A 14575-nucleotide genomic window follows, 5' to 3' on the forward strand; every position below is an offset into this window, starting at 1 on the left:
TGCATTTTTCTGTCTTATGGGCTTTTAAACTATAGAAATCCCAATTATTAATGGTAACTTTTATATTTGGGCAGGAATACGTAAAATACTAAAGTGATATGTCAAGTATTGAAGCTAATATAAGGAGGATAGTAATTTTGGGTACTACCTACTCCCCCACTTGGCTGCGGTATAATTAAATTGAATTAATAATTTTTGTAAAAACAACGAATGTGTATTAACACTCTTCCAAGCACGGCGAAAATAGGGTCTCCTTGGAGAAAATTAATTTTGCTTTAAACTGTTATCTTTGAAAATAATACATATATTTGAATGGATTTTCTTTCAATAACATCATTTACACAACACCCCAACTATAAAAGTACTGTCTGAAATTAAAGCCTACTTTATGATACAACTTAAAGAACTGAAGTTAGTCAGGTTTGAGCCATTTAGTGATGTTTTATGTGTAAAGAAAGTACAGTACTTTATTAATTATAAATTTGGTTTTCGCTTTCGCACAAATTATTACAAAAATCTCCAGCGCCATAAGTGCAAGAATTTATTACCTATTCTACAGGTTTAGTATAGTTTCATTTTGATTAAATAGTCTTCTTTCACACAAGAACACGAAGATTGGAAAATGGGAGACTTGTATCACATTGTTTATACATATATATATATATATATATATATATATATTGATAGTTGGGAACCTTACAAAAAGATTGATATACAATATTCATAAGGAATTTTTGAACAGCAATGCCTTTCGAGCCATTCAAGTAGGACCGGCGTAAAAGGTAAATTTACCCTTACCACCGGAAAAGTGTTCAAAAAAAAGTTTCAAATTGTACGTTTTTGAGTATTAGCTTTGTGCAAGTTTTTATTTTTTCAGGAACAACTCTCGTCTGCAACAATTCTTGTTAATTCACACAAATATTCTTGCCAAAATGATTTTTCTCCTCTTTAAATATGATAAAATTTGTGAAAATATTCATTGAACAACCATTTGAAGAAATGCACAGGGGGTATTATCACACAATATAATCTGACCGTGACACACAAGGTAGCGCATTTGAAATTACTCAGATACGGTGAAAAGCAAAACAATCAGAATTATCAGAAAAGATAGCAAATTCTATCTATAAAAAGAGATTGTATTCGTCCTTTGATAAATAATCGAATTACTAGATAAGAGGAGACCTAGTTTGAATGCGAACTTATTAAAATGCATGAAAATTATTTAAGAGAACTAAACAAGCAGAAAATGTATATATTCTTAGTGTGCCTTATAAAGAATATAAGTGATAGGTATAAAAATCGCTTAGCAAACGGAGTCTAGAAATGGTCGATTTTAGAGCAAAAGTTGTTTTTATTTTATGAAAAAGAAATAATCAAGGGAAACCGTCACAGAAAATCTTATTTTACGCAATAAAATTGTATTTTATAAAAGTTCTTTCATATGGGTTCCTACATTTCTAATGAAAAAATACATTTTTAGTAGTGCATATACAGGGTGTATCGGCACTAACCCGACAAACTTTAACCAGCTATTCCTTAGCACATTTGGAGTAAAAAATGTTATGTACACTTTGCTGTCCGGTAACATTTTTTTTCTTTTAAAAACAAAAAATAAATAAAATTTCCACACTCCGCTACTGCCCACAGTATAGGGGTAAAATAATTGGCAACGCCGCGCTACTGTCATCTCTTTCACACATATTCTGTCTCAAGTCCCGTGTGGTTCCCGCCACCCCGTCTCGTATCAGTGGTCAGTGCTGTTTTGGGAGTTCGCATGTCATCAAGTTTCTAGTTTCGTTTTTGTTTTGTTATCTAAGTTTTTACTGTTGAAATATGCCCCTCAATTATCCACCTGCCGAGCAAGCAGATATTGTTTTTGTTTATGGATTTTGCAATGGAAATTCACGAGCAGCCGTAAGGGAGTATCGCATGAGGTTTCCTGGAAGACGCGTCCCACACCATGCTACCTTTGTCCAGGTTTGTACCCTATCAATTGTTTATTGAAACTATTTACATTCATTGATAATGCCAAAAAGCGCTTTTGAAATTTAAACTGGGAACATTAAAAACATAACAAGGGGCCACCAACTTTAAAAATGTAAATTGTACTTTAGGTGATTTGTGTTCAGTGGTCACTAAACGGCGTTTTAAAAAGTTAATTAATTTTAATCTCTAATAAATGCATCATTCACTGCAATTGAATTCACTCCCTTTCTCACCATGGGATTATTTAAATTACTTGAATTCAATTTCACCCCTGTGAATCCAAGATATCAACCGTACCTAGTTAAGAAAATTATAATTTAAAACACTTTGTTATACATTTTACTATAAAAAAATGAAATAAATGAAGAGAAAACGTAAGTTTTCTGATATGTGCCTAAAATAAGTGTTCTTTAAAAATAAAATGAGTGAAAAAGCCCGCGATTGTTTATTTGACATTATTACTGAGCTGAATAATAAAAGCAGTTGTTATTTGTTGTTTTGTTTCAGATGTATCAACAATTGCGTGACTGTGGCATCGGACGGATTGAAGGCGCCGGCGGAGGACACAACATCGTTCCTGTGGCAGTTGAGGAGAGAATCCTGAACTTAATTACCGAAGACCCCACGCTGTCCGTGCGTCGGGTCGCTCTGATGATAGGACACAGGGAACACATGGCGGTATGGAGAGTTCTGAAGAAGCACGGGCTCAAACCTTTTCACTATAGGCGCTGCCAAGGCCTCATGGAGAATGACCACTTTTCCAGAGTCGTGTACTGCAGAAGAATGCTGCATAATGTCATAAGAGATGCAGACTTCATGAAAAACATATTGTTTACCGACGAAGCACAGTTCACTAAAACAGGAGTGCTAAATGTGCACAACTTGCACCATTGGGCTGAACAAAACCCCAAGCTTGTTCGGGAGTCGTCGAGCCAGGACAGATTTTCCATCAACATGTGGGCAGGAATCCTGGGAAATCAAATACTCGGTCCAATCGAGTTGCCTCCCAGACTAAATGGACCGATGTATTTGGAGTTCTTACAAGTGCAACTGGGCGAGATTCTGGAAGATGTGAACCTCGAATTACTACGGAGAATGTGGTTCCAGCACGATGGAGCCCCACCACACTATTCGATTGCCGTGCGGAACTACTTGGATGTCGAGTTTCCTGGTCGTTGGATAGGCCGTGGAAGTCCGGCCATTGCTTGGCCACCAAGATCACCCGACCTGACCCCCCTGGATTACTACCTGTGGGGGGCTCTCAAGGAAAAAGTGTATGCTAAGCCAATAGCCTCAAGAGAGCAACTGCTCGAACGAGTGATGGAAGCCGCTGCAGAAATTAAAGCAAATCCTGCAAACTTAAATAATCAAAATATAACAAGACTACACGCTTGCATCGAAAATAATGGTAGTCACTTCGAACAAATGCTCCAATAAAAAAATTAACATAAACTACATGTCCGCATTTTCATTTATTATTTATTGGTAAAATTCTCACAATGTCATTCATTTACACATCAATATTACCTACATATCAATATTTAATAAAATCTGTAGAAGAGTATGCCCGTCGGCATTCAACAAGTTTTTCGACAAGTGTGTCGAAAAGCGTCTTCTCTCTTTCCTACACACTAAATATTAATGGTTAAAAATGAGACGACTGATGCTTGTAAGCGCGCCAATACGTAAAAACAACGAAACTCGAATAAGAATTGCCAGGTGGGTTTTTTAATCGCTTTAATCTGACTTTAAACAATAATTAAACACGTAAAAATTATTTAATATAATATTACAGTACAGTACTTTGAACCTTCGCAATAAATTTATTTGATTTTAAGTTTAGTTTGTAGAACTCCATTTCAATTTAGAGATTTTTTTTATTTTAACAGTCTTATTAAAAAATTTATAAAAACAGTGTGTTTATAAACAAGTTCTGCTAGTTGTAATTATTATTACGCGTGACAGCTGTTTCACCTTCTGACGGCATTATCAAACTTTGGTAAAGCCACTTACAGACGACGTAAGTGATAACTTTCTTTTTTTATTATTCTGGCTTTATTGATTTCCGAGTAAATTGTCGTAAATTATTATTTGCTAATCCCAATATTATTTGCTAATGCTAATAATTAAGTGAAATTTTAAACAATGCAATAATAGGATTATTGCATTGTTAATTTCACTTAATGTCGTTGGTATTTCCAACTGATGACTCAGGGGTTTATTTCCCTGAATAATTAAGTATTTTGGGGTCTAATTATTATGCATTTCATTACATCCGATAATTTAAACAATTTTTATGTTGAATTGGGGTAAGTTTTATGGCTAAGGGAAGGAGTGGAAGGTGAGGAAGTACCTGGATATTCAGATCTGGTCACCAAATACGGCTAGTCATTTCAAGCAACGTTTAAATTCTAAACCTGGATATTCAGATCTGGTCACCAAATACGGCTAGTCATTTCAAGCAACGTTTAAATTCTGAACCTGGATATTCAGATCTGGTCACCAAATACGGCTAGTCATTTCAAGTAACGTTTAAATTCTAAACCTGGATATTCAGATCTGGTCACCAAATACGGCTAGTCATTTCAAGCAACGTTTAAATTCTGAACCTGGATATTCAGATCTGGTCACCAAATACGGCTAGTCATTTCAAGCAACGTTTAAATTCTAAACCTGGATATTCAGATCTGGTCACCAAATACGGCTAGTCATTTCAAGCAACGTTTAAATTCTGAACCTGGATATTCAGATCTGGTCACCAAATACGGCTAGTCATTTCAAGCAACGTTTAAATTCTAAACCTGGATATTCAGATCTGGTCACCAAATACGGCTAGTCATTTCAAGCAACGTTTAAATTCTGAACCTGGATATTCAGATCTGGTCACCAAATACGGCTAGTCATTTCAAGCAACGTTTAAATTCTGAATTAATTAATCAATTACGAAAAAGCGTGGGGTTAAGAATATTTTTTTTAAATTATAGTTGTAATTTATTGTCGATTTTTTAAAAAAATTGCGATATTTTAAATAAAATTTAATAATTATTGTTTAAATAAATTAGCAATCTGGCAGCATTCATTTGCAGGTGGTCAATCCAATGCAGTCATGACGTTTGTGTGAGTGCTTTCCTTTGTCTCAGTGTGTTGCGCAGCAGTTTTATATGAACCGTTTTTTGATTCATCGGGATTGTTTTTAAAACTATACATTCTTTGTACCTTCAAATTAGTGGAAATAAACTTAAGTGTGTCAAGCTGCTCGTTATATTCCGGTAATTCTGGAAGGCTTTTAACATAAGCAATAATATTCATAAATCACATTCCGCGAAGTTGTAAATAACTAAATTTATTAAAAAATATACGTTGTAGGATAGCCTAGCAAGTAACATTTTGACAGAGCACTTACGGTGATTTAAAAAACAACGGCGCTGTTCAAATAATCCAATTATTATTATTGATAAGTACCTAAGTGAGGAAAATTGTTTTTAAAAGTGCTCAGAATTATTGGACTTCGATTATAAATTCAGGAAATCTACTAATTAGTTTCTTAGTTTCAAAATTAGACTATTTAATACGTGAAACGCGTAAGAGGTGAAACCAAAGCATTCCAGAGGTGAAACAATTTAGATACAAAAATAAAACTGATGTGTACAATACAAGAAGACAATCAGTGATTCGCATACGAAAAATGTGAATAATCATTATTGTTAAATAAAATATTTCTTTTCTGGTACTGGATTATGTAATACGGGCTTCGTTCGCAGCAACACGCGAGAGTTGCGATGTTGCTTTCAAATTTTGACAAAGGATAAAACAGTGGTGACATGTGGTGAAAATATGTTTAATTAATTTTTTATTAAAAAAAAACGTTACCGGACAGCAAAGTGCACATAACATTTTTTACTCCAAATGTGCTAAGGAATAGCTGGTTAAAGTTTGTCGGGTTAGTGCCGATACACCCTGTATAGATAGGTAATTAACAATTTTATTTTCATTATTATCAAGAAAAACGATAGGAAAGGCTACAAATTATCCATATTGTTGGTATTAATAATATAAACCAATTCGTAGTAAATATTAATCGAAAATAGTGATTTCACATTAAGCTTTAACATAATTAACTAACCATCACGCCGTTTCTGACTGCCAAACAACTCGGTCTTGGCACACACTCCTTGCCTCATTCACATTCATACATCGTCTCATACATGCTCTTCTATTATTCTGACTCTTGACATGGCCCGACTCGAGTATCTGATTCACTTAATCGTGCTTTATCTTCCTCGGGCATCCCCGACGTCTGCTACCTAATTTTGCTACTTAATTAATTGAATATAAAATATTAATAAATACATTAAATTAAATAATAGAGGAACCTGGTGAGATCCAGGGGGGTTTTTGTGGCCCTTATGCCAGCAGGGGAGTATTAATGAGAGGGCAAGGGCAATAAGAGGGCGTTGAAAAAGTTGGTAAATATAATTATTTTTCCACTTGACTGTGCAAAACTAATCATAATATTACATACAAACCGTTTGTGTATCAAATGTTTTCTTTTACGAGAAAATGAATAAAACAATGTCAAGAATGCTGTGAGGCTGAAAGAAATGGGAGGGAAAAGAGAAGAATTGGAAGCACTTGACTATTCATATCTGGTCCCAACATGGCTAAAGCCATTACAAGCAACGTTTCGATTCTGAATGGTGGTATTTTACCAGGGTGATAATGAAAGTATATACCACTACTCGTGTAAGTCAATTTTTATAAAATTTTGTATTTTATAAAGCAAATGAAATTTTATTCATCACGGAGGATTTCTAATTAAAATAAAAGCTTTTATTATTTTCTTCCCAAGGATTTAGCAACATTAAACGTCAAAGGAAGGATGGGGGTTATACTGATTGCGAGTCTAATAAATTTGGGAGAATAATTTCTGTAATGGATTCAACGTACCATTTTTGACACGGGACCGTAGAACCGCCAAAAGACCCATCCGGTAAAGGACATGGTCCAGGTACAAAGCTCTGAAACAAACAAAACAATTTGGTTATTATGTTAATATTTTTGTTTATCGTAATCTTATGTTTATTATTTTTTCTATTTGTTCTAAATTTTGCAACATATCAAAATTATACTACTTATTCCTATGTAAAAGCCCTACGGGCATAAAATGAATAAGATAAAAATAAAATTTAAAAAGCGACCAATAACATTATAAAAATACAAGACACGTTATATTCACAATAATCAATACCGCTTATGAAAAGCAGAGACAGCTCAAGAATATGTACATATATGAACAGGCTGCTGAAGTATGCCCACCGGACCTAGTTCAGTGAAACTATGAGCATTGTCTCAGTAACGTATCTTCACTCTAATCATCATTCATCTAAGATTATGACCATGTAAGAGTAGAAATCTTAAAAATTTCTATCAAACTCTGAGCAATGCCTTTTAGACCCGGGTGTGTCATGCGTGATACACCTGGAGCTAAAGCCACGTAAATAAATCACCAATCAAGATTAAAGATATATTAAATCACCCTAACACGTACTTAAATAATTAATTGTAATAATTTTGCCGTGGAGAAACTCTCAAATGGTGAGCTCCGGCATCCTGAAATTTGCACTACTCTAAATTTCTGTCTGGAATTTCATGATCAACCCAACGATTTTCAGATCACAACGCCATTTCCATCATAAGCTATGTAACTTTAAATTATCAATTTAACTACCAAAAATTAGATTACAAGTTTGTTGCATATTTCTAACACAAAAAAAGTGTGTCTGGCGAAACCAGGCAGTAACTAATGGTATCGAAAAATAAAATGTTTCCAACATAACTAGTAGTTCTGTGAACAGTAGACCACGCATTCAAAACGTATGTTTTAATTTTCTCTTATTTAATAAATCAAAACCAAAATTTCCTTTGAAATCACAAGACTTCTATGTAGTTATTAAAATACCAACCTACTTAATTATAAAAAATAATATATTTTTTACGAACCACTTTTTTTATATCAAATAAGGAATTACTTATGCAATTTATCTAAAGAAAATTCACTTTATTAATGAAAATTAATTTTTCAAACTTTCTTCAGTCAGGTAGGTACCATAATGTTGAAAGGCTCAGCCAACCATCTAGTCAAAGAAAGGCTTGCTTGAAAAATGAAGCGGATGCAAAAGATTTTGAAAACCGGAAACGGAGCGTACAAACAAATTTACATACAGATGAAATGTTAAACAGCCAAGTTAAAACAGGACTTCGCTATACTCAGTAAAAATACCAATCATAAGTTCTGCTTATTTATTGTTGTGGAAAAATATTTCAATCATATAAAGTCTCTGTTTGCAAGGGGATAATGTATCTTGAAAACATAATGAGTTAAACACATTCACATCTAACACGACAAGAATGATATTTCTAGTGTCATTATTAGAATATAGGTAAATGGGCGACACATATTCATTCCAGCTGACCTCAATTATTGCATTACAATTAGTGCAAGCACTCCTTCTTGTGTACTCTGTACAATGTTTGATCAATATTAGAAGAGATATTAGAACATTGAACTGCATAGAATATATGGGTTTTTTACAAAACTGGCACTATATAAGTTATTTCATTATTATTAAGTATTATTGCATTTATAAATTAACAAATATATTTTTTTTTTATAAGAAAGACAAACATTTCAAGCTTAACCTCTTGAATGCCAGCGCTTCCGTAACGGATATGCTAGTAGCTCACTGCACTTTATGGTATTTTGAACCTTAAAAATGTTCTTAGAATACTAAAATATATTTTATTCACTTGGCAAGGAAATAATGTATCTTAATACATATTACTCTAGCTCGTCATATTGTCACTTGTAAACATATTTATTTTATCTGTGAAAAAGCGTGTCGCAAATTCCGTCTCAAATATAATTCCAAATTTCAAAAGTCATAATTTACTAAATAATTGTATAGTGAAGAATGCTTATTTAGCTGGAAAATATAATAGGACTCAATTATATTTTCGTATTTCTTCATTGACTGAGGGTAGCAAACTCGATCAATTTGCATTTTGTCTGTCTGTAAATTTGATATTATATGTGTTCCGGGTCTGGTCAATCCTGTCCGAAGGTATATATATTTGATAGCTCATTATGAGAACAAAAATTTTCTGGGGAAACTACACAGGATATAAAATTTTTATAAATAAATATATAAACACGTTATCTGGTAAAATGATACAAAAACATAATATCGCAAAAAAAAAAGTAAGTTATTACGAAAATAGTGTCAGCCTGTACACGGCGGGCCAGACGGCATTTTAGCTTGGCATTCCAAGGGTTAAGAATAAAAGAACGACATTTTTACTCCTCCTATTCTAGAACAAGTGGAAAATGTTCGTTGTTACATGATGGAGAACATAGCTAAGCCACTTATATAGGAATGTGGAAAAAAATATTGATGCAATATTAATTAGGTACCTACATATCAAAATATTCATTCATAAAAAAATCACTTTCTGCTGATTAGGTCACTACTCTTTACAAGACCACCACTCAGAATTTAAACAACGCTTGAAGTGGCTTTAGCTATGTTTAGTGATCAGATCTGAATAACCAGGTACTTTCCAACCATCTTCTTCCAATTCAATCAGCCTCACAATATTTCCCAAATGAGAATGCCATGGCTTGGGGCAGTCAGAACTCTAGCGCGGAATAACAAAAATATCAAAAACTAGCTGTTACCGTGGCTTCGCTCGCGTGGTATTGGAGAGCAATTGATGTACAATAGGTTTTTCCCACGGAAATGAAAAGTTTTTCCGGCATGAAAAGTAGCCTGCGTCACATCCCAGTCCTCCAACTATCCCTATGCAAAAAATCACATTGATCCGTTACTTCGTTGCGACGTGAAAGAAGGACAAAGAAACACACTTTCGCATTTATAATATTAGTAAGGATTAAATTTTCCTAACATATTCTCAGTAGCTTTTTCACCATGGGAAGAGACCCAGAAAACACAAAAATGTGGCATTTTTTCACATTAGCGAGGTCTAAGAAAGAAAAGGTCACAACATTTGGATCAAATGCCAAATATGATACATTTTGCAATAAACATGGAATCTAACAAACCAACAACCTTTTTCTCCACTGGGGAAGGCAGGTAGTATGGTATGCAATAAATCAGTCCTGGCACACGCCTTGCTTCATTAGCATTCATGCATCTTCTCACATTGTTCATCTATTAACCACTCGTTCACGAACGTATCCTTAAGGATACTACTAAAAATCATTTCTCAGAATATAATTAGCTATTATGGGGAAACAATTATGGTAGATTATGTACTATTTTTATAAATATGTATATAAATACGTTATCTGGTAAGTACAATTTACAAAACTATAATTTTGAAATAAAAACTAGTACACAGGGGTAGGCAGAGAGGACGGACCACCAAACAACTTGGTCTTGGCACACACACCTTGCCTCATTCACATTCATACATCATCTCGTACATACTCTTATGCCTTCTCAGATATGGCCTGACTAACGTATCTGGTTTACTAGATCGTGCCATGTCTTCCTCGGGCGTCCCCGACTTCTCTATCATTCACATTCACGTAATATATTCTCCTAACAATCCTTTCTTCGTTCATTCGCTTTACAAAGTTAAATGTCATTTCATCCAAAAGTAATCAGTTTTTAGCTAGCAACAAAAACAATTTTGGTACATTATAACAACTTTAACAGTAAAAAGTACAAATTTACCGAGAGTTAAGTCATACGAATGTAGAGATTTTGACCGAAATGCCATTTCCATTAGCAGAAGTAAAAAAAACTCCAACTCTCTGGTGCTAGGTGTATAGATCTATTTTTATAAATCCAATCATCTTTCTAGAATTGATGAGCAGATCTATGATGCATGGTTATAGCTAACAGACATACTATGAAGTGATATCTTATACATATACGTTGTATATACACATAAATTAGTGGTGGCCAAAATAGAATTAAGCCAATTCTGAAAATAGCCCAGATAACATAAATTACAATTGTATATTACTCGGAATAAATTGATTCGTATTGTAAGCAAGTTAAGAATTAAAGAATTAATTTGAAGAAGAAATATTATCACAAAGATTGATAAATTTATTAGAGTACGTTTTTAAGGGATATCTGCCCACCTTTACAGATACAAGACGTTGTAATAGCCGTGTGAATAACAGAGACAAAGACAAAGCTGTTAATGTAATTTTGAATGAGACAATCTAAAGCTCATAGAGTTCAAATCACAAATAAAATTAACTGCTCAGTATTGATAGAAATTCTTTAGAGTTCTAATAGTGCTTTCAAGCCGCGGCTAGCGCACAACTCGAATCTGAATTGTTAAAATTTGCTCCTTTTTGCGCAAAGGCGCAAATTCGTGTCCTATGTAAGTTCAGGTGGATTTCATAGAATTGTTAGAACAGGACTTATGTTCCAAATTTAGAATTGCTTCAGAGATGGCCAATTAAATGGAATGTTATTATTAGCAAATGAAGTTCAAATTCATGCCATCGGGGTATTGGAAAAAAGCGTTCATTCTGTGTTATAAACCCTGTATTTTAGAAAATAACCAAAATCAATAAACATAAATAAATATTACATTATTTTGGACCCACGCAATATTATAACGTTTCCAATCGTCTAGTAATAAAATCTATTTGAAATTTGTAACATTTACCAATTTCTGAAAAAAACTATTTCATTTTCTTTCGATTTTCCTTTTTCTTTGTTTTTTTTAATGTTATGATGTTATTTGATGGTAGCAGAAGTCGAGCCCGAGCTTCCTCGAACCCGAGGAAGACATGGCACGACCAAGTGAATCTAATACTTCAGTCGGGCCATATCTGAGAAGACAGAAGAGTATGTATGAGACGATGTATGAATGTTAATGAGGCAAGGAGTGTGTGCCAAAACCGAGTTGTTTGGCGGTCCGTCCTCTCTGCGGGAAACGGAGTGATGGTAAATTAATTAGTTAGTTAGATGTTTTTTACAGTTTTTCACGTTATTTGATGTTTTTCAATGCTATATCTTCTACACTAAATTGATTTATTAATTATTTTCTAGCTTATTTTTTATGCATACCTTGCATAGTAATTAAGATACAATGCTTGGCTATTAATATCTATCCTGTTTATATTTAATCGTATTTTTTATATAGGCGATAAGCTTGCACAAACAACGGATGTTTATGAAATGGCTACTCGTGCAAACCACAGATTAACAGGACACTGTCACCATAGGAGATGGATGCATCTGTTGGTAGTGGAAAGCATTGAAGTAGGAAATGTGAAGAAGAAACACTGATTCATCTATGGTGCCAATGTCTCATATTGATGGGAAGAAGACTTTGATAAATGAGAAGCCACATTGTAGAACCGGGAGATATTGGCAAGCACCCAATGGCAAAAAGCATGGGAAATAGCACAATAAACCTATGGCTTGACTGCTTAACTCTTGACAGGCCAAGATGCCAAACAAAACGTCTGTAACCAAGTGGGTCTTCTGATGACCCCATTCATTTTTCTGTCTTATGGGCTTTTAAACTATAGAAATCCCAATTATTTACTCAATTATTAATGGTAACTTATGTATTTGAGCAGGAATACGTAAAATACTAAAATGATATGTCAAGTATTTAAGCTAATATAAGGAGGATAGTAATTTTGGACACTACCTACTCCCCCACTTGTCTGCGGGATAGTTAAAGAAGCTACGCATACCGTATCCAAAACAATTAATTTATTTTTCTAAACATCACTCGTTATCATATTATTGAGATCGCTGATTAGGCAAACTATCTTATCTCATTGGTAGAAATAAAATCACAATCAGGAAATGTAATATAAATATTATACAGAAAGGAATGCGTCAACCACTTACCTACAATACTGTGATTGTGCATATAGTTAGTTACTTACTATGATCACAACAATACAATCAATGTATACTAGACGTTGGAACGTGCAGTAAAAAACGTATTATGTTAAATGCATTAAAAATGTATATATTAGCATAATTTTGCTCTTAATATAGGTACAGTACAAAGCAGTTTTGCTTGGAAATCTGGAGACTGATAAAATATTCTCATATGGACTTATGTGTAGATAGATTGCCTTGCATCCTAGAACGTGATTCAGGGTCTCACAACCAATACTTAACTGTTGATGTTAAGAATATAAAACTATTACAAACTATCCTGCTACCAACATTTGTCTTCAATAAAATGACACACTTCAGAATGTTTTGAAAATTTATCAGCAGGCTAAAAATCATTTGTTCTCGGTTGAAAAAAAAAAACACAGGCCGCTAAAACTACAGAAAGGAATGTAATAATTATTTACATAGCTCAAATTGATCAATTTTTTTTATTAGTAAGGCAAGAACTAAATATTAAGCTATTGTTAAATTGTCTTGAAAGGTCACTAAACCTATGAACAATGCTGTAACAAACTGGTAAAACTTTAGCCTTTAAATATGTAGGCATATGTTCAATTAAGTATGTTTAAATAACAACACATTGAAAGTGAAAATATTTTTATTTATAAGTAGCTTAAGAATTCATTAGCAATATGACATGGAAGTTTATGTTTAAAAATTAAACAATGAACACAAGTCAATCGACTTAATTAGCAATTTGCGCAAGATAAGGCTTTTGATAACCTTTTCATAATCATTCACGGAATATTTCCTTTTATGCCAAAAGAAATTAACATATTAGATTGTCGCTTATGCATCGAAAGCGTTAAGAGAAAGAATTATCAAATCCGTTGGCCTAATCAAAAATTCTCACCGCGTATAAACATGCTCACATATGGGGGGCTAGTATTATGACTCGGAAATTATAATAAACGGTTAGCGCTGATGATTATGAGTCACACTAGGAGTCAGAGTTCTTTATGAAAAATCCATTTTATAACCTCAGAAATTAAATAGGTTGTGTACTCACTTCGTGCGAAAGCCAGCGGTTCCATATTGGATGAACAACTCGGTCAGTTTGGGATGCATTTCTCTGGCGAAAGCGTAAACCGTTCTGTAGTTGCCTGTCATTTTACTTGATATTTATTCAAAACCACTCCGTTATGACATTCACGAATTCACCGACTACCACCACAAACGTCAGAATACGTCATGAAAGTAAACGAGTTTTTGTCCAATCCAATCCTCGTGTCAAAAGTACCATCAACAAACTGAGTAGAATCTTATAAGACAATGGGAAGCTCCTCGGATACGAATACGATAAATTAATTGACAAATTATTTTACTGCCATCTATTATTATAAAATAGTACTAAAACAATAATCTCTAAAAAAAGCGTTCCAACGAATTGATTTCCAATTGGTTCTCAGTTTTGCCAGAGAAATCGCCACTTTAAGTGCGTATTCCATCTAGTGGCACAGGTTCCCGCATTGTACTCTCTATCAACAAACTGCTGCAAAATGGCAGATCTCTGCAAGCTGCATTATCATCCAATGAAATGTAGGTAAAACAGAAAATTTTGTTATATTTATTCGAACGTTATTCAGTTTTGTAACCCGGCGTACAGATGTCTCAAA

The 14575-nt window shown here is 33.8% G+C and overlaps 1 protein-coding gene across 1 annotated transcript in view; it reads right to left on the minus strand.

Moving 5' to 3' along the window:
• Positions 1–14176, minus strand: part of nst (phosphoglucomutase 3-like protein nst) — a 35497-nt gene extending 21321 nt beyond the window's left edge. Inside the window, exons 1-2 of the mRNA XM_089646922.1 lie at positions 13969–14176; positions 6937–7007 (exon numbers count right to left, since the gene is read on the minus strand). Of these exons, the coding sequence (XP_089503048.1) occupies positions 6937–7007; positions 13969–14069 (172 nt within the window). The 5' untranslated portion in view covers positions 14070–14176. The remainder of the gene's footprint in view (positions 1–6936; positions 7008–13968) is intronic.
• Positions 14177–14575: the final 399 nt, after the last annotated feature.

Source organism: Hesperophylax consimilis, chromosome 25 (assembly GCF_061612785.1).
Source record: "Hesperophylax consimilis isolate HC1 chromosome 25, BYU_Hcon_1.0, whole genome shotgun sequence".
Classification (NCBI taxonomy): domain Eukaryota; kingdom Metazoa; phylum Arthropoda; class Insecta; order Trichoptera; family Limnephilidae; genus Hesperophylax; species Hesperophylax consimilis.